The sequence below is a fragment of the Aquila chrysaetos genome, chromosome 16 (assembly GCF_900496995.4).
Source record: "Aquila chrysaetos chrysaetos chromosome 16, bAquChr1.4, whole genome shotgun sequence".
In the NCBI taxonomy this organism is placed as follows: domain Eukaryota; kingdom Metazoa; phylum Chordata; class Aves; order Accipitriformes; family Accipitridae; genus Aquila; species Aquila chrysaetos.
This window is the reverse complement of record NC_044019.1, coordinates 10,355,311-10,382,002: the sequence shown is the minus strand read 5'-3', so window position 1 is coordinate 10,382,002 and position 26,692 is coordinate 10,355,311. Positions and strand designations below refer to the sequence as shown.

At 42.7% G+C, this 26,692-nt stretch overlaps 1 protein-coding gene across 2 annotated transcripts in view; it reads right to left on the bottom strand.

Moving 5' to 3' along the window:
- Window positions 1-26,692, bottom strand: part of TSPAN4 (tetraspanin 4) — a 477,301-nt gene that overhangs the window by 297,200 nt on the left and 153,409 nt on the right. Inside the window, exons 2-3 of one of the 2 annotated variants that reach the window (XM_030038293.2) lie at window positions 11,959-12,040; window positions 10,495-10,542 (exon numbers count right to left, since the gene is read on the bottom strand). In XM_030038293.2, coding sequence (XP_029894153.1) covers window positions 10,495-10,542; window positions 11,959-12,040 — 130 coding nt within the window. The remainder of the gene's footprint in view (window positions 1-10,494; window positions 10,543-11,958; window positions 12,041-26,692) is intronic. The other variant, XM_030038299.2, reaches the window with a different exon arrangement.

The window sequence follows — 26,692 nt, the reverse complement described above, 5'->3', positions numbered from 1 at the left end:
AATGGCAGCCAGAGAGAAGAGTGAGAACGTGTAAGAGAAACAACCCTGCAGACACCAAGGTCAGTGAAGAAGGAGGGGGAGGAGATGCTCCAGGCGCCGGAGCAGAGATTCGCCTGCAGCCCATGGTGGGGAAGACCATGGTGAGGCAGGCTGTCCCCCTGCAGTCCATGGAGGTCCACGGGGGAGCAGATATCCACCTGCAGCCCATGGAGGACCCCACGCCGGAGCAGGTGGGTGCCCAAAGGAGGCTGTGACCCCATGGGAAGCCCGCGCTGGAGCAGGCTCCTGGCAGGACCTGCGGATCTGCGGATAGAGGAGCCCACAGAGCAGGTTTTCTGGCAGGACTTGTGACCCCGTGGGGGACCCACACTGGAGCAGTGTGCTCCTGAAGGACTGCACACCGTGGAAGGGACCCACGCTGGAGCAGTTCGTGAAGAACTGCAGCCTGTGGGAAGGACCCACATTGGAGAAGTTCATGGAGGACTGTCTCCTGTGGGAGGGACCCCATGCTGGAGCAGAGGAAGAGTGTGACGAGTCCTGCCCCTGAGGAGGATGAAGCGGCAGAAATAACGTGTGATGAACTGACCGTAAACCCCATTCCCCATCCCCCTGCGCCACTGGGGGAGGTAGGTAGAGAATCCGGGAGTGAAGTTGTGCCCAGGAAGAAGGGAGGGTGGAGGGAAGGTGTTCTGAGATTTGGTGTTATTTCTCATTACCCTGCTCTGGTTGATTGGTAATAAATTGAGTTAATTTTCCCCAAGCTGAGTCTGTTTTGCCCGTGACAGTAATTGGTGAGTTGATCTCTCCTGGCCTTATCTCGACCCTCAGCCCCTTTGTTATATTTTCTCTCTCCTGTCCAGCTGAGGAGGTGGGAGTGATAGAACGGCTTTGGTGGGCACCTGGCATCCAGCCAGGGTCAACCCCCCACAACCCTATAGCTCAGAGGCACTAGAAGCATTATTCAGTTGTATTGAAGGAATTGCATAGATTTAACCTCAAACTAAATTTGAAACAGCTCTATAACAGAAAGACATGTTGAGACTGAGCCTGTAAACAGACTTTGCATCTTCCAAAACCATTACAACAGCATCTCCACACTTTCAGAAAAGTTAGGCTTAAATTATTAAAGGTTAGGCTTAAAAGTTAGGCTTAAATTATTAAATTAATAGAAATGAAATACGCACTTGCGCCATGGAAAGGACTTCCAGAACGCTAACTTCCTTTTATAATTCCACTGGCAGGAGATAACTAGCTAATGAATTCATGATACGGAGTACATGACTTGCTCTTGGCCTACCTTTAGTGCCCTCATACTGATAACTCTTAAGACCATTTTCAGATGAGAGGAGCTTTCATGATTATACTCAGCGTGAAGAGCAGGGGGTGGTGGGTAAATTAAAGTTTAGCTACAATTTACCAGTCATATCAGGAGCTGGTATAAAATTGTATCACTCTATTAAGGCTGTAGTTCCACATAATTATGTAATGACAGCATATCTGATTTAAGAGGACTAACTGTCCCCCCCAGTGCAACTCTCCTCTTCTCACAGCAGAGTCCACCGCCACCTTACTTTAGCTGATTCAGTTACTTGCGTTGCCGTGCTCTGAATTAGAGCTGTGAAATCAGGCAGCTAAAATAATACAGGCATAAATAAATGAAACTTTAATGAAGCTATAGTAACTTCCACCAGTTTCGAATCTGACCCTGTGTTGCTCATGACCTGTAACTACTTCTTGATTTCAGGAATTTATTTGTGTTTCTGTCATTTGGGTCTAAACAGTGACTGCAGGAAGGCAGTGACATCTAAACAGACCACCACATTCATCAGCTGCTCACTGGGTACAAAGTGTTGGAGTTATTTTGGTCAGTGCTATAGTCTAATATATGTATCATATGTCTTTCTTAGCATAAATGGAAGGTGAGGATGAACTCACGTTTGTTTGTAGGCAGTTAGTTTTAACCATCTCCTATCCAGCCAAACAGTCCTGGACCAGGGAGACTTTTTGAAGCAATGAGGACCAAATAAGGATTAACTAATTTCTGTTGACCCCAGAAAAGGGAGCAATATCAAGCTCTTGGGGCTGACCTGAAACCAAGACCTTCAGTGAGAGACTAAGTGCTCCATTTTCCAGCTGGAATCAAAGCAGATCCTCTGAGAACTGACCACAGGCATTTGCACACAGCCAAGCCCAGTCAGCTCTTGGCCAAGTAAAAGATGCCAGCTCACCAGAACTGCAGACAACAAACCGAAAGCAAGTAGATTGTCAAGAACATAAGGAAGCAGTGGTCCAACATACCAAAGAACACAAGGCTGTTCATGAGCTCCATGCAGAGGAGAGACTTTTTTGATGGAGAAGCAACTGTGCACACTGCCCAGGGGAAGGGGCAGGGCCCATGTTCTCAGGCAAGCTGAAGGTTATCCCTAGCTCTTGTTTATTCTGTAGATATTTGCCTTTGGTATCTTTTCCCATTCCTGTTGGAAATAGCTGAGCTATCTCATCAAATTTCTGTGAAGCTTCATCCAGACAATGACAAAACTGTAAGGTCCTCAGATGAATGATACCACAGAGATGAACAGCATTTATTTTTTACAGTTTTAAAAATTGGTACTCTGCCCATGGCCTTGGCTACAGCGCAGCTGAGGGCTGCCCTCTTCCTTTGGGGACCTTGGAGAGAGCTGTGGGAGCTGCTTTTGGGCTTTTTTTAGGCTGACACTCTACCATTTGGCCCCCAGCTGAGCTACAGCATCAATCGTAGAGCAACAGCAGAGCTCACACATTTGGCAGTTAGTGCCTTTAGACAGGCACAAATACTTCACAGGCCAGCAGGTGGCTGTGACAGATGGCAACCTCTGGGTGATGAAGGCCAAGTTCTCTGCTGAAGCGAACTGGGACAGCATAGCAGGGAAGCCAGCAGAGCTCCAGCTCTGAAAAGCTGGGAGCCCGGCCTATCCAAAGTCACCGAGCAATTCCTGTGTATTAACAACTCATTTTAATTTCATCAGGATCTTGCAGCCTCTCCCTCCATTTTTCTCCCCTGCTTCCACTCCCTTTGCTTCTGTTTTTCTCTCCCTCAGTACTCTTCCCTTGACTTTTTCCAGTGGTTTCCATTAGACACGTCTCATCCCCTTCATGTCTCGCTTCATGTGACGCGCTGACCTCCTCCTCTCATTTTCGGAGCCAAATATCCTTGTCTGACTTAAGAACTGTTTCCACATTTAAACTCTACTGTTAAGAAAGAGATGGAGGCAAAGGGTGGGAGTTCTGTGGAGTCAGCACACAGATACGCAGTGCAGTGTTTCAACCTGTGGTACACGTTTTTAGATGAAGAGTCGAGAAGATTGTTTGCTTCTGCTAGTTTAAATAAAAGGAAAGGGCACAATTCTGAACCTGACTCATTACTAGGGACACTCTCTAAGCTACTTTAAGCAAGCAGTGAAGCACAGAAGAAGCAATGCCAACTGTAATCACTGTAGGTCCTGGTATGCTTAGAAATTAATCAAAGTAGCTACTGCAGAATAAATACTTTCAAGTGGTTTCAAGAGTTCAATTTCTACATAGACACTCTTACTCCAGAACAAATGTCCTCATAGGGGAATATATCTATATAATTAACTTAAAATAGTTTATCCTAGGAGTAGACAGATCTTAGGATTTGGCTGATCACACAGAGGAAACTTCCCAATCAAATTCACTTTCCCTACAGCTTTGATCATTTTGTTTCAACTTTGTTTCAAGTCTTTACTGCCTACTTGGGTCACTTCCACTACAACCTGTGATCTTACAGAAGAAACCAGAAAAGCAAAAGTATCCAGTGCACTGAGGAGAAATAGGGATAGGAATAGGAACAGGCAGGGCTAAAAGAGAACACAGCATTTCCCCCTCCGGCAACCAGCCATAAGAGTTTGTGGGTTGAAACTAGAGGAAGATCTCTCCTTACACCAGGCAAGGAGCTAATGAACATAGCTACCACTCAGTGCTGCTGAACACCAGGCAAGCAGATGACAGGGTATGTACTGCTGAAGGGGCATGCTCCAGGATATTATTTTAATATCTCTTTTTTTCCCAAGTTGGCCAGCCAACAATACTACGAGCTGGATTGAAGGAGACAGGCTTGGAGCTTGTTTGAAATCTCTTGGAATAGATGAGGGTCTTTGAATTGAAAGGACTGTGGATCAGGAATTTACTGTGGTTCCTATCCCTCACTGTGAGTCTACACCCAGCAGCCAAGAAGAAACAACAGAGGTTCTGCCTCTTTACTACCTTGCTCCCTCCTTTCTGTGCCTGGTGAAGTCCTGGCCAAACTGAAGGGCATAAAAAGCTTACCTGCTGTTGTAACAGAAGGAAAACATCATATCTCGTGCTTATAAAACCCTATTACTTTGAACACCATTGAGAAGTTCAAGCTGACAGTAACTGCCATTTGCTTTTAAAGAGAGGCGCAGTCTGGGCTTCATAGTGAAGAGAGGAAGAATTAGTTACACTGCTAACCACCTTGCATGACTTGTTTCCACCACAGAGTGGGCTTTATGCAAACTTCTCTGCCCACAGCACAGAGCTCTTTTTCTTCCCTTATCTTTTCCTGAATTCCAGGAAAGACTCCCCACCATTGCAACCTCCTCGGGTTACACTGGCAGAGATCCAGCTAGCAAACATGTGATGATCCAAAGCAGTCTCTCTCAGCCCCTTTGCTTAAAGGAAAAAGTTTTCATGACCTGTCCATTAACTGTAGAGTTAAGTAGAAAAAATATAACAGTGATAACACTGATCAGGTTGTGCAATTCACCCAACTTTCCAATAGCTCACCAGGTATGGAAGGAGCAGAAGATGCACAAAAAGCAGAGGCTAGAGATTTTTTCTGAAACAGATGTTCTGTGTACTGCAATCCCACTTAACTGCCTTTGGAAACATAGGCCATGCCTGAAAACCCATCACCTCAGAAATACTAGTATTTTCCAGATGTATTATACCCATTAACATCACCTTCATAACCATATTTCTTGGGGGTCTCCAAGGAGTGTAAAGACCAGCTTGTATCTACACTAGTGAAGTAGGGCAAAGCCAGTTCAGACAGAAGTCCTCTTTTTAGTACTCTCCACATTGTATTTTTGCAGCCAAATATTTTCAAGAGAGCCCTTTACTCAAATCTTCAGAGGAGCTCAGGTCTACCACTTAGGCAGCTGAAGAGGGGAAGAGCAGTTTATAAACATGCTTGGAGTGCTGCTGCTCCTGAGGTGACACCAAAGGTCAGACTTTTTCAGTACACAAGGGACCTGCAGCATCCTAAGCACCTGAAGATGGGGCCACCCATTTAAGGAATTAGGAACTAACTGAGCTGGTAATTTTTATCTCATTCTTCTAGAGCCATAAACCACACCCTAAATTAGAAAGCAATATTCAGTACCATCTCTGACCATATGAAGTTGTTCCTGTTTTCAGCCTCTTTATCCACTCTGAGCTAATCTTGTCACCATTGCTTTCAGAAGCCTGATTTTATCTTTTTATCACTGCTGCTACAAGAGAGCTTGACTGCAACAAACATGTTTGTAATGAAATCAGTCAACCCAGAAAAGAAGTGCTAACACTGGTCTGGATTAAAAAACAAACACAAGTAAATGCTCTCCCTGACTGTAGGCAGTCCATGCTAAAATGCTGGAGCAATATAGGGACTGATCTGTAAAAGGAGACTGGAACCAAGGTCCCCTGGTTCTGCACTTATGACAGGTTCCTAAGCTTTCCTAAATTTTCCACAGTTTTAAGTGAGTGACCTACTTAATGTAATTAAAATAAGCAAGAGTGCAATTATCTTTGTTTCAAGAAGGTCTAAAGTTTCCTATATTTTTTTTTCTCAAAAAGCAGAGGCTTTCTTGGATGTTGTATATTAGTAAGATAAAGCAAGTTATTTTTGCAGAGCTCAGTTTTAGACTCCTTTTAGAACTGTGGATTTTCATATACTCACACAAAACATGCTTAGTAATATATGCCTGCTCTACTTGCTTGTTTCATTTACCTTGCAGTTCTCTCCAATATGAAGAAAGCTCCTTGATAAAGGGACAGGTTTCTTGGGTGCCAAACCCAAGGTCTACAGGGCTCCAAAAACACTATAAACAGCACATCTCTTCATCCAGACTTCTATTAATCAGATGCTTTTCATCTTCTTTGACTCAAAATGGCCATGCAAATTAAAATAGTGTGCTCACACACAGAAAAACTGCAAATCCACTCTCAATTGGTTTTCTTTGCTTCTGATCTGACTCTCTGAGCTTTCTCGTAGCCACTCGAAAAAACCTTCCTACTTACAGTGCCTCCCAAAGATCATAATCAAATCAAATATTTAACTTGTGTTCCTGTTGTGGGAACATATTTAGCTAACGGTCACAAGAGCATTCCAGACGCCTTTAGAAGGCCTTGAACAGAATAAACAAGAAGACAAAAATAAGAAAGATACCAATTAGAGGAACACAGGTGCATATTCCACGATAAAGAGAACTTGGCACAAACAACCTCAATTCGGCAGTTTGTCTTGGCCGATTGGACTGAGATAAGTCTCTTATGTTTGGTTAGTATGACCAATTATGTTTTATGTTTATGCGCGTGTGCAGTGTTGATGCAGCCAATCATTGAGTGCAACTGGACACGTGGACAGTGCATGAATAGTGTGTGTAACCAATGGGAGCTAGTTGGACATGAGGAGGGGGAGATGTAGGGAACACCGTTCGGAAGATCTCGCGATGTCACGGAAAGGTAGAAGGCTAGTCGTCGCCTCCCTATGACATATCAGTAATCCCACCTACCGTTGTTAGTATAAAAGGAATTAACTGCGCAATAAAGGACGGAGTTGGCACTCACACCATGTGTGTTATCTGTCTCTTCCCTGGTCCAGGCCGACCAGTGATCTAATCGCAGCACCTTGATATGTAGCACTGCTACATGTTCCCAAATGGAGAGTGTGTGTATATGTATGAAGGTGGAATCAGGAAATCATGAAGCACTGCAGAGAGGACTGGACACCAGAATACTATTACAAAACACGCCACAGCCATTAAATTTAAGAGATTTCAGCTGATGTCAAGCATGTCTAGACTGGCTGAAGAAGAAACAAATTCAGTTTAAAAGACAACCACATAAAAATGGCTCTTACTCCTCCAGGTAAATGGACTCCTTGTTAACGTATTATAGTTACCATTATAGTTCACATTACTGACAGTACACATCCAGCAGCAACACCAGTGGGTATTTTAAATGATATCTGTCCTACTGTTTACAGCTAAGTCTGCTCTGGGAGCAGGAACCCGACTTCACTCCAGTGTGCTCCTTCCCTGCAGTGCCCATTCACACTGATTGCAGACACTGGGATGTTGGCGGTGCCAGAGGAAGACAAAGCTCAATCTGAATTTCACATTTGAGAGGTAGGGTGTGCAGGGCTTAAAACTGCTTTGTAGGATCGAGGTATAAGCAGCTTACCACAGGGGGTCTGGGATACTGTTTGTAATCAAATCTAAATCTCCTGAGCACCATTTTGCCCCAACCACGAGCCCAGATTTCTCCTTTACTGCAGAGCTGATGCTCCAGTCTGTGAGTTCACATTTCATAGTAAAAAAGCAATGAAAGGAACTCCCATATTTCCTGTTTAACATTTCAGCCTTCTCAAGGGTAATAAAACAAAATCTCCCTACAACAACAGATAAGTCAGACAAATAAAATGTCAAACTACTTTAGAAATAAGCTAGTCAAGATAATAGAATAAATCTCTTGGGTAGCCATTAATTGCATTCTTTTATGCATTTGGCAAAGATGCTTCCAGAGGACGTATGATAGCTGATACAAAAGGATGTGCTATTTTTGTATCTCTTCTTTAAAATGAATTTAGTGCTGACAAAAAGATACCTGATTAATATCTGGGGAACCTAAAACCTTCCCCGCATCCTTAGAAGGAATGATACCACTGACAGTTCTATTAACAAACCAAAGCAGAGGCTGCACAGTCGGACAGTGGGAGCCCTGTGCTGAGACTCCACGGCAGGGTTCCTCATCCCATTTCTCCTGCCACCCAGGTGACCACAGGGGCAAACTTGTTTCTCTGTTACATATCTGCAATGAGAGGTTAATCATACTTCATGAAACTCTCAGATCTATCAGCACAAAGCTCATTGCAAGAGCTCTGTATTTTTATTACCACCAAATTCCCTAGCTGCACCCATAAGATAAAGGGAATAAAAACTCCGTATCAGCCAAATAAGCAGCTAAGTTGTGAGTAAAACAGCCATATGGCATACAGCCATATTTATTCGCATATATGCATATGCATTGCTTCCTGCAAAACAAAGGTGACAGTAAGAGCCCATACTGATAGTTACTCAACATCACAAAACAAGAACATATCAGTTAGACTTAACTTTCCCTATTATGCTTTCTGAATGACTTGCCATTGTCACCATAAAACAGCATGAAAAATACTGCGCTCCTCAGCCTCTATTTTTGATTAACCAGGTGCTCTGGGAATTTCTGTCTATCCCTAATCATAATTAAAAGTTGTTATTCCCATTTTCAGTGTGGCTTGCTGGCAATTAAATCTATTTGGAAAGAAACAACTTTTTATCTTCCATAGAAACAATTTACTTGTTTTTTAAAATAAAGTAGACTTGTTAAGTTAAAAAGCTAATTTTGATCCCTACTTCTGCTTAGATGTTATTAATGAAGTCTCCTCATCTCCCTGTGACTCTCACAAGAGTTGGAGAAATCCAGCATCTCTCAAAAGGTGAGTGGGACCTTCAGAGAAGATTGCAATATGATAATGAAAGCTCTTGCAGCAAGCCCTGTTTCTGCCCTAAGAGCACAGGGATGTGCTAAGCAAAGCTCCAGTTTATGAGCTGTCTGAGGAAGGAATTTTTGAGGACTGTCTGGCACAGTGTGGTTCCTTCCTTGACTGAGGTGCACACAGATGAGCAGAGAGACTCTACATTTGCAAATCTTTTCCCTGGGCTCAGATTCCTGGTCCTCTGCTTTCACAGTTTGGTCTAAAATCAGGGTTTCACCTTCATGACTTTTGTTGCCATTTATAGTTGGAAAAGAGCTTCTCAAAGTGAGATTTTTTCACTGCTTATTGATTACAGCTGTCAAAGGAGCCTGTAGGTTTTCTCCATCCTGTCAGCCCCAAGGTGTTTAGCATGGCAAACCAGTCTCCCTGTCAGAAGTGAGGCAAGAAGCAGGAAGAGCTAAAGAAAAACAAAAACTGGTAGGGAAAGCAAAGCGTCACTCCCCTCCACAATGACTCCACTCCTACCATCAGGCACGTGAGCAAAAAGTCTTTTCGTGGCACAAAGATCATTTTAAATCCCTCAGAGTCTACAACCTGACAGCTTCTGGTCTAGACTCCTTGTCTGTGTATAAGTACTGCACAGACACAGGCAGACATTTCCCTCCCTTTCTGCCAGGGAAAGGAAGAGGACGGTGTGCCGCTTCTCCACCGCTCCATCTCCTCGTCTGTACAGCAGAAGTGACCATTTTGGCTAAATCTCACCTCCCAGTGAAGCTGCACTTGAGATGACAATTCATACTCCCTGATTTCAATGGTGAAATACTACTTGGGAAACTCACGCTTATTTCATATAATTTAAAGTACAAACACTTACTATATCCGTAATCAAATACATTCGCTATCAGCCCAAACAGATGCCCCCAGCACTCATTCACTGTGTTTCACTAGAAGCCCTTACACCACAGAAAAAAAGGAGTCGTCCTTAGTCTGTAAAGACAATCTTAAAGACTCAATACAAAAATTTTCTGCAGAGAAACAGATTTTGTTTGGGTTTTTTCCTGCACACTTTATATGGCAGAGCTGTGCAAAATGCTGTAAGGATGAGGGATTAAATATGGCCCTCAGAGCTGTATCCTCTAAATTATACAGTGATGCTGTGTGAATATTTACAGTAACAAAGCAAACAAAGAAGCTTCCTACTCTTCTCTGATCCTTGCCTATTGGAAGCTCTGCTTAAGTTAAATATATAATCACACAAAACCAACAAAATCATCACTGGCAATGCAGAAAATTGGGTCAGTCCAGCTGCTGAAAGCCTGTTTGCTGCGTCTCCTTGGCCTAAACCTATAATTCAGTTTCAGAATTGAAAGCAAAGTTTCTCAAGTTTTGGCACAGTAATTCAGAAAACAAAACAAACCCCTACTCCAATTACAGACTCTATTAGGTGGTGAATTATGGCCACTCTACCAAATCAACCTGCTCCGTTTACCTGTAAAACCTACATGGACAGAATAGCCCTTCTGAGGGGCCTGTAATAACATCAGATATTTTAGTCTTTGCAGAAAACAGAAGGTGTGAAAAAGTGACAAAAAGAGTTATTTTCTAGCATAAATCGCTGAGCTTTGATTGATTGAATTCAATGGACACAAGGTAATGTTGACTATACAGCACAGATCTTAATTCCAGTTGTAACTAACATCAAAGTCAATAGATACACACAAAAGCAAAGAAAATACCTTTTCCTGCAAAGAACCAGACAGCTAGGAGCTGAAGGAGAAGGGTCACTGAAAATCAAGCAACATAAAAATTCCTGATGGACACCAGTTTTTAAGAGTATGAGAACAGCCGAGTCAAAAGTTAATTGGTATTAACATCAGAATCCCAACTTCGATACCGCTTCACACCACAGACCTTGGTCAAATCCTCAGTTTGCATGTGCTGCAGAAGTCCACAGACTACATGGATTTAAATAATCACCTGTAACTCCCAGTTAAAAGGCACACCATGCAGTGGTGATTGCTTTTCTGAGTGTCTCCAGTAGCTTGTCAACAGTGAGTGCTGATTTTTGTTTCAACTGCAAACCAGGAATTATTTTTCTTTCCAGATTTCTGACAAAATCTGATTTTCAACTGGAGGTTGGGGCTGGTCACTGTGTCCACTGTAACTGTTTAAAGGAGACCAAAATAGGAAGTATTTAAGAAAAATAAAAGAAAGGGGGAAGACTACCCCTCCATTTAAATGCTTCACCACTTCAGATACAGCCACTTGGAAGTTATTACAGTGTTTTACTTGTAGCTTTATTCTTCCAGAAGATTCAGAAATATTTTTCCCTACAGGGCTTTAGAGGGAACTGAACATAAACTCCAATGTATCATCTTCTTCCTTTCTCCCCACTTCAGGGACTGCGTTCTGTGACATTCTCCTAAATACATCTTGGTGTCTTAGTCATTTGTTGCTGGGTGATCAGCTATATACTTACAGCAACTATTCCAGATGCTGCAGCACCTCTTTTTTAATCTGTTTATCTGTCCTTCCCTTACCACAGTGTGTTCTTCAACACCTCCACCGTTTTTATAAGATGGAAGGACATATATATAATTCCATATATAATTGGAAGGACAGGGCTGGGTTTTTTCCCTATTCAAAATACATAGACTGTGCACAAAAGATGCAGGTTCAAGGGGGAAAGAATGAAGATGGACAGATTTCACGCATGACTTCAGTAGACAGTATTTTTTTTTATTATTATTTTTTCTTAAACAGTGAAGTCTCATAATATACCAGCCTTCATCATTAATGTAAAAAATTGATCTGGCTTGGAAAGAACGGAGTTGCTGTCAGTATTCAGGTAAACAATACCCACATCACTTGAAGTTAGATTAGTTTGCCAGTAATACTAAGAGAAAAAAGAGGATCCTGGGATAATAATTCAATGCCCACTTCCGTCCCCTCACCCAAAGGGCTCAGCACAATGTCTTTCCAGGCCATCCCACTCTGAGGGAAACAAGGAAACACAATCCACATCAGCAGTAAGCAACATCTCTGTTACCAGCCTGATCCATTATATTAATTATAATAGCTTCTGCAGATTGTCTTTTCTACTTTTTAAAAACCCATTCACTGAGGCCTTAAGTTCAAATGCAATTATCCACCCAGAACTTCATTTTAGATCAATAAATTGATCACAGCCACTCACGTACCTGATGCAGGAATGGGAGCTCAGAGCACCTGACGTGAGCCCAGTTGACAAGGTGGCCTCTCCACAACGAGCAAACCGGGGACCTGCAAAACAGAAACCTGTGTGTCAGAAGCCACGTGTCTTTTGCAAAATACAAGGAAAACAACTCTCTGTAACTGTGTCTTTTGGGAAGGACAAAAGAGACTCCCTCATTAACTGGACTGAAATCACTGGATTGAAACCTAACAGAGAAAAACCTGGCAAGGTATAAGAGTTTTCGTTAGTGTGACTGTAAAGGGATGGTGCATGAAACTCATAGCTTGGCTCATGAAGTCATCAGAATGACAACACCTGCCGACAGCAGCGGGAGCAGAGCATGGGGGAGACATCACGTTCTCAAGCTGGTGGAATCAAGCTCTTCACTCTCAATGGGGCTTAAGCTCCTTTCTCCCATGGGCACTTCTGAACATCCCACACAGCATGTTTCCACTTAGGCCCTTGTTCAAGCACCTAATTAGAACAGGGTAGCATTATCAGCTTCTTTGCATAATCTGAATCACATTAAACACTGGATCAGATATGAGCAGTTCACGGACTTGAGACTCAAAAAAGATGCATACATAAATTCTACACATCCAGAATATGTAATGAATAAATCCATTATTTCTGGGGGAATAAAAGTTTGTTGAAGAACAGAAAATACAAGAAACTAACACTGCCAAGTTAATTTAAAGAAAAATAAAAAATCAGCTTCCTAAAACTGAAATGTCTTCATAAAACACTGAGCATTAGAATCTCTTTATTACCCAATATTTTGTCTTTTTAGAAAGTTATGCTTTTGATCTTTTTCTCTATAACCACAAAGACTAATTTTTAATTTATATTTTTAAATGAAAGCTGAGATCTCCCCAAAATCTCATGCATACAGAAACTGGAGGTTCTTTTAATAAACTAAAACTAAAAAAATAACTTTAAAAAAAAATCAACAGAACAGCAAAAGGTGTCATTAGTGCGACCATACTGTACAAAAGAATGAGATGACTGTACATAGCACTGGAGGACACAAGACGGCAGGAAAATTAAACCTCCAACCCAAGTCAGGTCATTGCCCACGTGATGCTCTGTATTAAAACTTAGCTTCACAGTCACAGACCAGTTGAGGTTGGAAGGGAACTCTGGAGGTCATCTGGTCCAACCACCCTGTTCAAGCAGGGCCACCTACAGCCGGTTGCCCAGGATCGTGTCCAGACAGCTTTTAAAGATCTCCAAGGATGGAGACTCCACAACCTCTCTGGGCAACCTGTGCCATTGCTCAGTCATCCTCACAGCAAAAATCTGTTTCCTGATGTTCAGACAGAACCTCCTGTGTTTCAGTTTGTGCCCATGGCCTCTTGTCCTGTCACTGGGCACCACTAAAAAGAGCCTGGCTCCAATCTTCTTTGCACCCTCCCTTCAGCTATTTACATATATTGACAAGAACCCCCGAGCCTTCTCTCCTCAAAGCTGAATAGTCCCAGCTCTCTCAGCCTTTCCTCATACGAGAGATGCTCCAGTCCCTTAATCGTCTTTGTGGCCCTTCACTTCTCTCATGATAAGACTCACATACAAATGCATACTGCTTCTAAACTACACAAGAAGTCTTCTCAAAGCCCACAGGGCACTTGGCAGGTACAGATGTTAGATCCTGTTCTAATACAAACCGCCTGGGAATCAAGACTCTGCCAGGTTGCTACCAGCAGGTTTTAGTCAAAAGGTGTCTTGGTGACACTTCCCTTCCTCCAGGAGCCCAGAGAACTTGAGAACAAGCCATTTATCAAGTGCTACGGCTCTGCTCAGCTTTGATCACGTTCCTCACCCCCCATCACCCCAGTTATGGACTGGCTGAAAGGCTTTGAAGGGAAAGCTTTTAAGTGGAGAATGTTATAAGGAGAATAACAAGAGTGTTTATGCCAATGCAATGACTGCCTTAGTTATTGCTTAGGGCAGGATTAGTGTACTTGGAGTGATAGAAGCCATCAGGCGTGGACAACTAAGAGTTCAGACTAATCCTCAAAGACAAGATGCTTAAAGACCTAATAGCCTGACTAAAACCAGTGAGATCAGAGAGTGATTTAACTCTTTCAAAAGGCCTACAAGGCCTTTGACATTTATTTTCCCAGTGGGCCTTCCTTGCGCTCAGTTCAAAGTCATCCAAAAGGGTGAACTTCAAACACCTGTTTCAAGTGAAGAGGATGGCACCGGAGGATGTGTTTTATTCAACCAGACAGACTCTACAGGAACAAACATGCATGTTCAGTAGTTCCGTCTTCTACTTTGTGAGTAAAAAAAAAATAATTAAAAAAATCTGTATGTTCTAATTACTGAATAAATGAGATAGATTAATTAGATTAGACAGACAGAAGAAATAGGGCCACTCCTTCCCATTTAAGCACACTCTCAGTTCAGGAGAAGTCCCAAGAAGGAAAAAAAAATCTATTGCATAAATTAAAGAATTCAAGTACAGCATTAGAAGATTTTTCAAGAAATAATCCTATAAGAGAAAGGAGACTATGAACCACTGACTGCACTGATGTGTCTTTACCCACTTTTGAACTCTTCTGCTGCTTAAAACAGCATTAGTGCATCAGGCACAGAGGACAGAGCTTAAAGTACTATACAAGATACAAAATCTGCTTAGTATAGGAACAGATTATTCACAACCAGAAAAATGTGTCCAAACTCTATATCCCAGCAGCTCTCAAGAGAGGATTTTACAGAAGTGAGGCATGAACAGGAAAACACCTTGGGAGAACTCTACATATTAAAAAGGACCTCATTGGGACAAATGGGCCTTTATTTTCATTTCCAGCTTATTAGAACAAACACAATTCCATGCTTGTTCCAGTTTCAAATGGCAAAAGCAGCAAAACCAACAAAAAAATGAGTAAAATTAAACTTGGAGGAATTGTTTCTACAATGTACCTATCCAAAGTTTCTGCCTTGTTTCCAATCCAAGAAAGTGCTTGTCTCTCTTATGTAGCACTTATCTAGCTTGACTTACATTCTTAGAGACTGAATTTGCTTTACTTATATTCTTAGAGACCACCACAACTTTAACTCCTCTGCTGTAAATCCTTTTGCATTTCAGCACAGAGATCTACATATAGAGATACAACTGAGCAGGCACATAGCCCAGAAATAAATTCTGGACCTTTGCCTGAAGCAGAGGACCAGCTCTACTGCACACCTAATGAAATATATCTATAGGCAACATTACTAAAATGGCTTCTTCCCTTTCCACTGTTTTTAATCTTTTTGTTTTATGAACTTGTTTTTTCATGTCTGCCAGAAAACCAGACTAATAAGGAATGTCAGCATCCATTCTGTTGAAGAACTTTAAAACCATACTGGTCCCATCAAAATATTAATCAGAAAGTTCTTCTTTAAACTTTTTCATTTAACTTTCAAAGTGTAAAAAACCCAAGATCTCTTTGTTGTCATCATCTACATTTTTTTAAATCTGGATGGCCTGTTAGCCCATTTCTACGGCCATCGATTGTTCACTGAGGTTAACTCACATTATTGCAGATAACAAGCTCAAAGCCTATGCAACTTCAGGCTTGCTTGACATCAATCACATCGTGAATTTTCAAACTCCTGCTATAGAGGTTCCCTTCAACAGAAATTAAGCCTCTGAGCTTATGATTATGTATTCAGCCTAACTAGTCCCAGTTAAAGCAAAAGAGATGTAAGGTCAAAAAAATGTTTCTCTTCCTTTCCTTTGCTTGGTGTTTGTTTAAATTCTGCCTGTCCTGGAAAGAAGAAAGCACTGAAAATGTTTTGATAAGTTAATTGAAAGGTTTTATTTAATACTACTGCACTCAATACTTTCTTTAACACTATAAAATAACATCCTAGGAACATGCTTAGCAGAATTTTTGTATAAGTGTCTCAATAACATTCTTAAAAATGCATACCCAGTGCTGACACTGAAACACATCCAATCATCTTAGAATCATAAATAATTTCTTTAAAAGCCTGGTACAAAGGCAGAATTCACTGCTCTTCAGCAGCCACTCCAACTGATGAAGCAAGCTCAGTTTCCAGGGGAAAGAAAAAAGTATAACAAATGCGAACCAGAAATCTGAAGGGCAGTGGCAGTATGGCCAAGGTTAAACAAATCAGATTAAACAAATGATATTTCCGTCATGCCCTAAAGGCAACGAACAGGGCACTCTGTCTCCTGGGAGGGAAGGCATCTCTAGTTCAAGGCCTCCCTGCCCTGGTACCCAAGGTTCAGCCTTGGCCAAAATTCAGGATTAAGAGCAGGTCTGAGCCAACTGATGGGGACTGCGAGGCAACTGAAAGGAGTGGGGAACACTCCAAACCTGGATTATGAAATACCTGAACACCAGCCACGTGAGCCACAGTCCTTGCCCTTGCAGCTGGAGAGAAGCTCTAACTAGCAGCATTTTGCAGGTAACTCCCACCTGGGAGTGTTTTAAGCAGCAAGGATTATGTACCACCACCATCAGTCTCTCACACACAGAGACACATGTAACACCATGGCCAGATAGTCATTACCTCCTCACCTCCCCTGATACGTGAGACTCCTTACCAAGAGAATGCTTGTCAGAAAACAATCTTTAAAAAAATACTGGCACACTGAAAGCTCTATTTTTCACCAGGATTCAAAATGGGTACATTTTCCAGTCCTTTGTGAAACATTTCCTTGCAGCATTATTAATTGGATTGTTTTATTTTCAAGGCGGGAACAATTGACAAAATGCTTCTACCATCAATAATCATTAATTCTGACATTTCTGCGGAAAAAAGTGACTATCAAAAAAGTCATTTTGGTATAAGAACTTGACTGCCCATTGACAACACACCACACACACACCCCCTGTGTTCTTGGAAGAGCCCGCATGGTGCTGTCTGCTGCCTGAAGACAGCATCATCTACAATGCCTACTACCAAAAGACAGCTTAAAGCCTGAGGTATCAAAAGTCAATTGAATCTGGAATTCCTCAAGGTATGGCATCCTGCAGCTGAGTTTCACCTTCTCTATATATTCTTTTCTCGCTATCTGCGGAGATCCTCGGGGATCACATTTCTCTTCTCTGTATCTCCTGGAGCACCAGAGCAGAAAGAGAAAGGGACTGAATTTTCTTTCTTTCCCTTGACAGAAATACATCTGCCCCTGATGGTGCAGTCTACTATTTGATAAGAAAAGGCAGGAATGATGAGCTTCACAGGCTCCCAAATCCAACACAGCCATCAATATGTGTTTTCCCTTGCACTGCATATTAACTTGGCATAGAAACGGTTTGTGTCAATGCTGTATACAGATTGTTCACAACTAAGTAAGACTAGAGCCGAGGCTGGAAAACTCATGACACAAATAATAAATTCCAGCAGCTCAAACAGAGATGCAGTACCATGGAGAATAGGACAGTATCAATTGACAAGAAGTCACCCAGCTCTACCCTCAAGCAACTCATGTAGCTGAGAGATTCCAGAGAATAAAGCCATATTTGATCTTTTCATATTTCCTCATCAGATATAATTTAGTAACAGGTATGCCTAAACTGTCAAGAAGCCAGCACGGACCTGAGGAAAAAAAAACCTTACATCAGGCTCCTTAAGGTTGCAGGACCAGATACAGAAATGAGACTGCAAGGAAGTGAGGATATTACTCCCGTCCGCAGAGATCCAGCAGACTTCAGAGAAATTACAGGGGCCTTTTGCAATACATTTAAGCTGCAACGTGCAAAACCAGAAGGATTATAAAATGTCAAGACAATTCAATCCTTACTTTTGCTTACAAAGAGCAAGCCATTTATCTAAAGAACACTTGAGGTGTTTTGATCTTAGCTGATACTTAGAAGACATTTAAAACAACAAGAAAAGGCAGGTAAATCCTGCACTCCAGCACATGACTTCAGACCTCTGAGAGCAGGGACAGATACCCAGGTGATAACAAAGAGGAAATTAGCGTAGGACCACACCTGCCCTCCTCTCCAGCTTCCACTGACAACTGAACTATTGTGATTCATCCCCAACAGCAGCAGTGGCGAGGACAAATTACCAGGAATTCACTGAGCATCAGTCCCACAATACCCAGCACAGCTGCTGGCAACAGGAGTTTTCAGGGAATTTCTCAGATACAAGGCCCTGTGAAATGAAGGAGTTGTGATGCTTTCTGCTTGTGCCTGGGGGATACCCTTCTGGCTGGCCTCTGCTCAGCAAGATTGGTGATAAAGATTTCATCCTGCCCCAGCCACTCCAGATATGCCTGCTTCAGTTGGGCTTTCTTTGCTCTGGGACTAGATACAAGCATTTAAAACACAGAAAATTTCAACATATGGCTGAATGCACATTTTTCACTGGCATTACAGTGCCACACCACAGATGAACACGCTCTTTCCTATGATGATACACAACACCCACAAACATTGAGGTAAATTAAGAGGGTTTTGACATTTGCCTGGCTTTCATAAAGTTTTTCCAGCTCCAGGCTGGAATTTCATGTGTAAAAAAAGAACTAGGAAAAAAACAATCCCTGCCAAGAAGAACCAAAGCCCTGGTAAGTGAGATATTCATCTCAGGAATAGCAAGATATTCATTTTGGGAGTAGGAGACAAGTTCAAGCTGAGATCTGTGAGGAGGACAAGCAGAGTCTTGAATGGGGTTATTTCAGTCCCAGAAAGTCCCCTGGCCAGCCTGCCACTGGCAACATTAGGTGAAAAGGCTGCAACTCTCTTTTTCTGTGTCTGAAAATCTTAGAAGTTTGTTTTTATTTAACCTGGGTGCAGAAGAGGCTCTGAAACCTCTCCCCTCTCTCCTGAGGGTCTGGCTGCCCATGCTCAAGCCCAGCCCTAGAACGACATAACCATAAGCTGAGACTAGACTGCTGTGAAACAGCTGAGTGTGAGAAAGTTCCATGAGATACCTCCAGCAGGGCCCTCACCCCTTTGCTATGGAGCTACACTTAAGCTCAAAGCCCTTGGGTCTCGCCTGAGTTCACACAAGCTTGTGCCTGGCCCTCTACCTTGCTGCTCCTGACTGCAACACCCTAGCTTGATCTTGGACCTGCCTCATCCGTATGCTTGGATCACTGCACTCTTGGCCAGCCCTGGTTACCATTGCTGGACTTGCCTGTTCCTCTTGTTCAGGTGCAGCAGGATTTGCCAAATTGGTGGTAAAGGCACTGCCCTGCCTGCCTTGCTGTCACCCTCGGCTCCTGGCTCCCCTCCCCTTGCGATGCAGCCCACGCTAGAGCTTGGAGCCAAGCACTATGGAACCTGGTCCTGAACATGCCCTGAGTCAGAGCTGGCCTTGACCCCAGGCAGTTAAAACTCTTAGAGGGAGTAGGGGAGAGACTGCAGACTGCTGGGGCACTTTGGGCAATAACAGAACCTTGTAAGTACACTAAAGTTTTCCAAGTCTTAAAAGCTTCTTGAGACAAAAAAACCAAACATACTCCCTCCCAGCTCTAACTATAATTTGCCATACAACCTTGCAGAAATATACAAAGCTTTCAGCACAAGTCTAATATGCAGCCACACATACTGCAAAGGTAATCCTTTTTCGAGTTGTTCTGTACCAATATTTCCCAACGCTTCCTTCTTTGCCACAAAGTAAATCACTGAAATTTCTGCCCCAAACCCACAACGGTTAAATTACCAACTTACCTTTCTCTATTATCCAAGTTGCATTAATTATGTTCAGCTCAATGGAAGCAATTGTTTAATTAGTACAAACTGCTGTTCACCTACATACTCCTGTAGAAACATTTTGGGTTACACACAGGCCAATTACCTGCTGAATTGCACAGCACCTCATCACAAAGCTATTAAAAGTTCAGCAGAAAACTCCCTAGGCAGTACAAGGCTTTCGTTTTCAGAAAGCTGTGATGCCAGTGGAGTGAAACTGAGAGGGTTGATGCATACAGCTTTAAAACAGCTGCCCTTACACTAAATGAGTTTAACTGTTTTAGAAATCAATAACATATTTCCCACCTCCCCCACCTGCATTAATACTATGACTACTACTAACATGGGCATAGTACTGGCCAGGATGATATTCCCACTTTAGTGAAAGCTGACTACCCTCACACATGCACCTACACTCAGAGACAGCACTTTCTCTAACAAGTACAGAACTAGATGGCATACACAAAAGAGAAGGAAGAAGGCTAGCCTAAGCATCTCTCAACCTAAGCTTTGAACTTAAGACACTTCAGATACTTGCCTAAAACTCCATAGCATCAGTGTGGACCTAAGTGACTCATTCGAGCTTGTACTGCAGTGTGACTTTGGTCCTCAACTCCTAGCTTTCGGCCTTTCTCACAAAATCATCTGGCCAACGGCACGCGACCCTTCCTGGCGAAGCAGCTCGGCTGCTCCCATGACAGCGCGTTCTCCTACCTGTACGCAGACCCCCACTGAGCTTCTCCTGACCAGCTGAGGACAATCGGATGGCATGGGTCAATCACCAGACGCCACTGAGGAGGAGTTGGACCATTTCCGTAATAAACAGGGAGAGCTCAGCTTGAGGTGTCATTGTCTGCAACTAGACAGAGAGTTGCGATGGTACACTGCCAGCCTGGGAGGAAGCCTGAGTCCCAGACCTGCAGGTCTGGAGAGCCTCTGGAGTACAGACATGAGAGCCAGGGACACCTATACTGTCGCACTGTTTCCCATAAAGAGGGGCTACAAAAACCCTTAATTTCATGGGGCAGAGTACAGAGGTACGTCAAGGCTCAAAGGCTTCAGCAAGGCTGGCAGACCTCACGGCCTCAGGGCAACCAGAAACAGAGAGTGCCTGGGGAATGGGAGGTCTCCAGTGGGCATGGAAGAGCCAGAAGCATTGGCAATCCATACGTAACTGATCCAGCAAGTCACTGAAAGGGGAATGCTAGTTAATGTTGGCCTGGGGATCATTTACTGAGCAATCCTGAAGGTAATGAAGTCTTATCTATACACTCTACACTGAAGACAGTTCACTGAAGTTAATAAATTCTGTTAGGGAAATACTTTCATAAATGCCTTTAAGAAGATTTCTCCTACTCTGTATAGATAACAGTGCCAGGTTTGCGTAGGCAGACACCGTTTAGAAACACCCTCTTGAAAAACAGCTACCTCAGATGAGGGACAGAGAGGACAATGTGAAGCTGAGACCTTATCTGGCTGGAATTCAGATTGCCAGGAAACAGAACAGCCACTCTTAGGGATCATGCAGAATTGGTCAAAAATATAAACTTCAGATGAGCTATTGGCCATGTGAAGATACCCATGGAAAGGCCAAGATGTTTATCAGACTCCTCTGCTGACCTCCAGAGAATTTATAACTAGATCACAAGACACAACCTTCGCCTATTTACAAGCAGAACAAACCCACACATGATGCTGGTGCTCCCATCACCCTTCTACAAGGATGGATCACAGCATACAACATACAGAGCTGCAACGGGCCTCCTGGGTGCCTTGAGAAATCAATGACAAAGGAACCCAGGCCTCAGTTTTTAGAGGCCTGCATGTCCAAGGACGAAGTGGGAAGAGACTTCCAAAGTTTAAAAAACAATTCCTACTACTTGCTTTGCAAAGCAACTCCTCACACCTCACTGGTAACTTCTCATTAGCACTTAGTGTTTGCCCTCTGGGTGCACATGGTCGTTTTGCACTGCACGTGTGCTGAGCACAACGCTAAAAAAGTCTCAGCCCCCAAGGGTCCGTGGCCTGAGGAGATGACAACACTGGTGGAGAAAGCATTAGGTAACTGGGGAGAGGATGAGGATCCTGATGAGGAACATCAGAAGTACCAGTCATTGGCCCCCCAGACTTAAAAGAACTAATCCACAGTAGGAACACCCAGAGGCTGCCTCTCCTTCCTCTTCTTCCCCTTAATTAAAATGATTTCTAGGAATTAGCTGGCCTCTAAGTGTTTGTTTTAAACAGCAACTTCTTTACAGTCCTACTAAAAATACAGAAATATACAAAGCATAAGTGTCTTTCAGCACAGAAGGTGCTGAAAAATTAAGATCCTTTTCTTCATCACTGTGAACCCAAAACATTGTCATGCCAAGTGTGGTTCTAAAGATGCAGACAAGGTAAGTTGAATAACATACTTTACTGGTGTGTAACACTTTAACAAACTACAGATACATCTGACCTGCAGTTAATTGACTAACAAATCATTGAAGATCTGGGAAATGAAGGCCAGAATGAGGAAATTTCTTCTCTCATTTCCTATCACCTTCACCAGCGCATCTTCTAACGCTCCCAGGGTTGCATTTTACAGGATACTAAAAAAGGAAAGGCAGCCACTTTGAAATTTATGAGGAGCCAAGGGAACCTACTGAGTGCCACCTTTGTCGTCTTATTCCTCATACCACTGGCATAAATTGGGTTCACAATCTGCTCCCTCACTTAACAGCTCTATGTATCTTGCACTCATATATCTCTCCCTATCTGCTAGTTTTTAACACCATTTATCAACATTCATTTCTTCTCAGCTGCCTTTGTCCCTCCAGGGTTCTCTCTACAGCCCTAAGGGATCTCAGAAAAATACATATTCTACCATTTCTGTTTACTGTTCCCAGGTCCTTAGGATAAGGCACTGCACTCACCCTTCCTCAGGCTGAAGAAGACCAAGTGGGACAGCTCCATTACAGGCTAAAAGGGTTGCTATTTAAACTTGGATGCTTACAGTAGTAGAAGTGACTTGCTGATACCACCAAAGGTTCAGGAGCACAAAATGAAAGGTTAGTCAAAGCCAAGTTTTTTCCTATACAGCAGTGCTGTACACAGGAGTCAGGCCAGAAGGGTTGGTTTTTAAGAGGTAATGACAGTATAAAGATGCAAAAGTGTTTTTTCCTGGCAGGTATTTGTTTCTCATTTCCTGGGTTTTCTGTATATGTTCTACAGCATTTAAATCTAGCTGTTGGAGCCTCAAAAGCACAAAGGTACCTAATACAATATTCCAACTAAATTCCTGTAAGAAATGCCTCAAAGCCATTTGACTGAATGAAGAAGCAGAAACATTTACCATCAGGTGGCCTTCTCAGCTACAGAAATTTGCACCACAAGCATCAGCACTCAAGTGCTATTTGCAAAAGGTAACCCTGCCAGGGCTGAAAATAATATTCAGGAGCAATAAAAACTACTGACTGTGGCTTGTAGTGAAGGCAAACTTTTTGGAGAACAACTTCAAGCCACAGTTGAGATGCCAATTCCCATATGGAACCAGTCAACACTCCGTGTTTGTTAACAGCTGAGAGGCTCTGAGGAGACCCATCTTTTATACAGACTTCAACCTTCCTGTCCTTCAAAGCAGGGGAAAAAACTGTAGCAAAACTGAATTGAAAAGTAAGGTGCCAAACCGAAAGAAAACTGAACCTCAAGAGAGGTGACCACGTGACTTCCTAACATAACCAGGACTTGGGAGTCTCTGCTAGGTGTCATATACATAAGGTAATACAAAGATGTGGACAGATGAAGCAGCGTATAAATCTAAGTAGACCTGTATGCAAAACTTATTCCGAGACACTTTCTAACCCAGAAGCTAACTTAGACTGGCGTTATGTGACTTGTTTCTATTAAGAAGAGAAAGTAAGGACAGATATGGCATTTCCCGTATAATATTTATTCACAAAATAATCCTTAAAAAATCTGGTTTGCTCAAATAAAGAAGAAACTGAACAGCAAGAGACAGTTGTTTGGATTTCTGTCTCAGTTTCAATGTTCTTGTCAACCTGTCCTGTATACAAAAGTTTGTTGTCAGCTTTTTCTGGACCCTTGCTACAAGTAATTCCCTGACTGCCCATAGGCCTTCTTGCCAGTACCAGCTTCAGAGATGCTTCTCATATTTTTCCTCCCTCTGACACTCTTTCGAATACTCATTCCAGCAACAGATCTCAGACTCCAACTGGCTTTGCATAAGGAGCAAGGTGTTGCATACGACTAGTTCTGCAGAGTGTTCAGGACACTCCCATGATGCCATACAAAATGCACTTAAACTACTGCAGTAAAGCCCATTGAGTCTCGTTTTAATAGAAAGGGGGAAAACTGCCAAGTTTCTAAGTAGGTCTCTAATAATAGCAAGATTTAAAATTAAACCTCAGGAAAGATGCAGATTATGATCCTGGCCTTTAATGTTACAAACAGTGCTAAAATACTGTGTATCTTCAAAGGATGAAGTCACTCAAGTATTTAACAGCACTTGAAGAGCAGTAAGCTCTATTTTGTTAGAAAAGAATAACATCTTTAATTGAGCTTTTAAAAAGTGACCAGGATTTTACAAGGGTAGATTCCTAGTATTACTTGAAATGAAGACCTTTTCAATAATTTCATGTTCTACATCATTAAGCTGAAGCATTCAAAACCAAGGAAGAGAACAAAGCACAGAGAAATAAAGTGATCTGCCCAAGGTCACCTGAAAATTTTTGAGAGGCAAAAAGAGAAACCAATTTTTGACAAAACTCTATGCCCTGACCAGAAAGACAATCTTTCCTCCAACACTGTATCTTGGGGTAATTAAGATCATATGCAGCAACAAATATATATTAATGTAAAAGCTACGTTACTCCCTGAAAAAATGCAAGCAGGTACCTCCTGACTTACCCAAGCAAACTATATGCTATAGCAAAAATTCAGTGTGCATAAATCAGAACTGAGTCAGTTTAGTGCTAAGGCTGTGCTCTGTCCCTAAAACAGCATGCTATCTTGGGTGGAATAAATGTCCCCATTGTATTTATAATGAAGCTAATGAATTTGGGGATTGTAAAATAACCCTGCCCAGAATTTTGATGAATCACATGACATGTCTTCCAAGGACTCTATTGTTAAAGATGCCTTTTTTACTGGAATTTCAATAATTAATCTTGTTTTGGGGTAGTTTTATTTCTGTGTGGCTTATCCTTTGATGATCTAATTTACATTTATAATGATCTATTCCCTCGTGAATTAATTGCTCATGTTATTTTCTCTATTAATCAGACGTCAACATTTGCATTACAGATGACTGTTTGCGTTATTTTCATACCACTAAATCTGGCAGCATGGTACTAAGGATAAATACTTTCCTCAGTTCTAGGGGTGAATTAGTGTCTTGGTCCTTTTAAACAAAGGCATTATTAGGATCTTACCACTCTTTTGAAGTAGTCTGGTGGTTCTGTGGTATTATCCACATATATTTATTATGTCTAAGAATTTACTTTTTTCTGCAAACTGTAAATGCACAAATACTTAGTTCACCCATTTCTGTCAAACAAGCCCTGAGCAAAGGGCAGAGAGTTATGAATCTGAGGCCACCACAGACTTCTTTCCTAGATCCCCATGTACCTTTAGAAGAGTTTCACATCTTCCAGCTACTCACTGCAACTCCTTCCTGGATGCTATCACTTAGTGATGCCTGAAAAGTTGTTTTTGTCAAAATCGCTTACTTACATTTAGGAAAAATAAATTACCAGTGCTAATATAAAACAGTACAAATTGTTGACCTGAGCTAGGCAACCTGATTGTGCCTGGAGCAGATAAGGGGGTACCCCTGCCACGGCTTTGTCCACAGACCAGGCAGGCAGTAACCTTTGGCAGGTGGCTGTGAACAGTGACCTCCTTCCCGGTCCAGCTAGGTCCAAAGGAACACACCTGGGCCCTGGAGGAACTGCAGTCTGCACCCCTGCTCCCAGATGGGTGGCATTACATCTAGCCCTGATGGGTTCCTCACAATCCTTTCCCCAGATGTGACTCAGACATGCAGGCCAACAGAGAGAGGAGGAAGAGCCTGGTTACCCCACGCCCCACACTTTGCTGCTGCATCCTCACCTACTTGTAGGGAACAGGAAGCAATAGCAGCTCCAGTGATGCTCTCCCTGCGCTGCTACTCCGACATGGAGATTTGGGCATGGTAGTAGTATATTTGTGCTTTGCACAGGAGCAATGGAGCTCTTCACAGGTCCCTAACACTCTCACACAGAAGCATGGTGAAGGTCATACTATATCGGATTATTAAGAGACATGCTTCTTCTGCCTAGAAGCATCCCTGGCCCCTCTGGGTCAGCAGCTTCAACAACAGACTTGGTATCCTCTGAGTAAAGACTTGCTAAGCCCTGCCAGTTTCCACTTGTACAATGGCAGAGAACAAACTGGACATGTAAAATACTTATGCCAGTGTCGGAAGCATAAACAAATGGTGCATCACAAGCAAACGTGGTGGAAGCTGTACTTTTTATAGCATGGGGAAAAATTCCCAGAGGATCTGTCACATACATCTGAATGTCCCCAGCTGTGGGCTCTCTCTTCTCCTCAGTGTCCTTTAACCAGCACTACAACTGCTGCCTTGAAATCTGTCAAGGAGGAAGCAGTTCTGTGCTTGCCACGTAAGTTTCCAAGCCATTTCTTTCATTCTGGGATGGTTAGCGTTTCCTCCATGTGACTCCAGTCAGACAGGGAGGGATAAATACCTCGTCTGCCCACTCCCCCACAGGAACCTTTTCCCTACCCCATCAAAGAAAAAAACCCATTCTATCTTAGGGCAGTCCACACTGCACTGTCTGCACAAGCGGGACTGTCAGTTGTGGAGTCCAAGAACAAGCGGCTCTTGAGGAGGTACCTGGAACCTGTACAGCAACACTGGCAGGCTGTCTTACAAGGAAAGACAAATTGAAGGTCTATCACATCTTAAAGTGATGAAGCCCTTTCTAACACCTCTTTGCTTCCTTACTCAGCTACTGCACTAGGGCCAAACTACAATCTATTCAATTCCCAAACAGC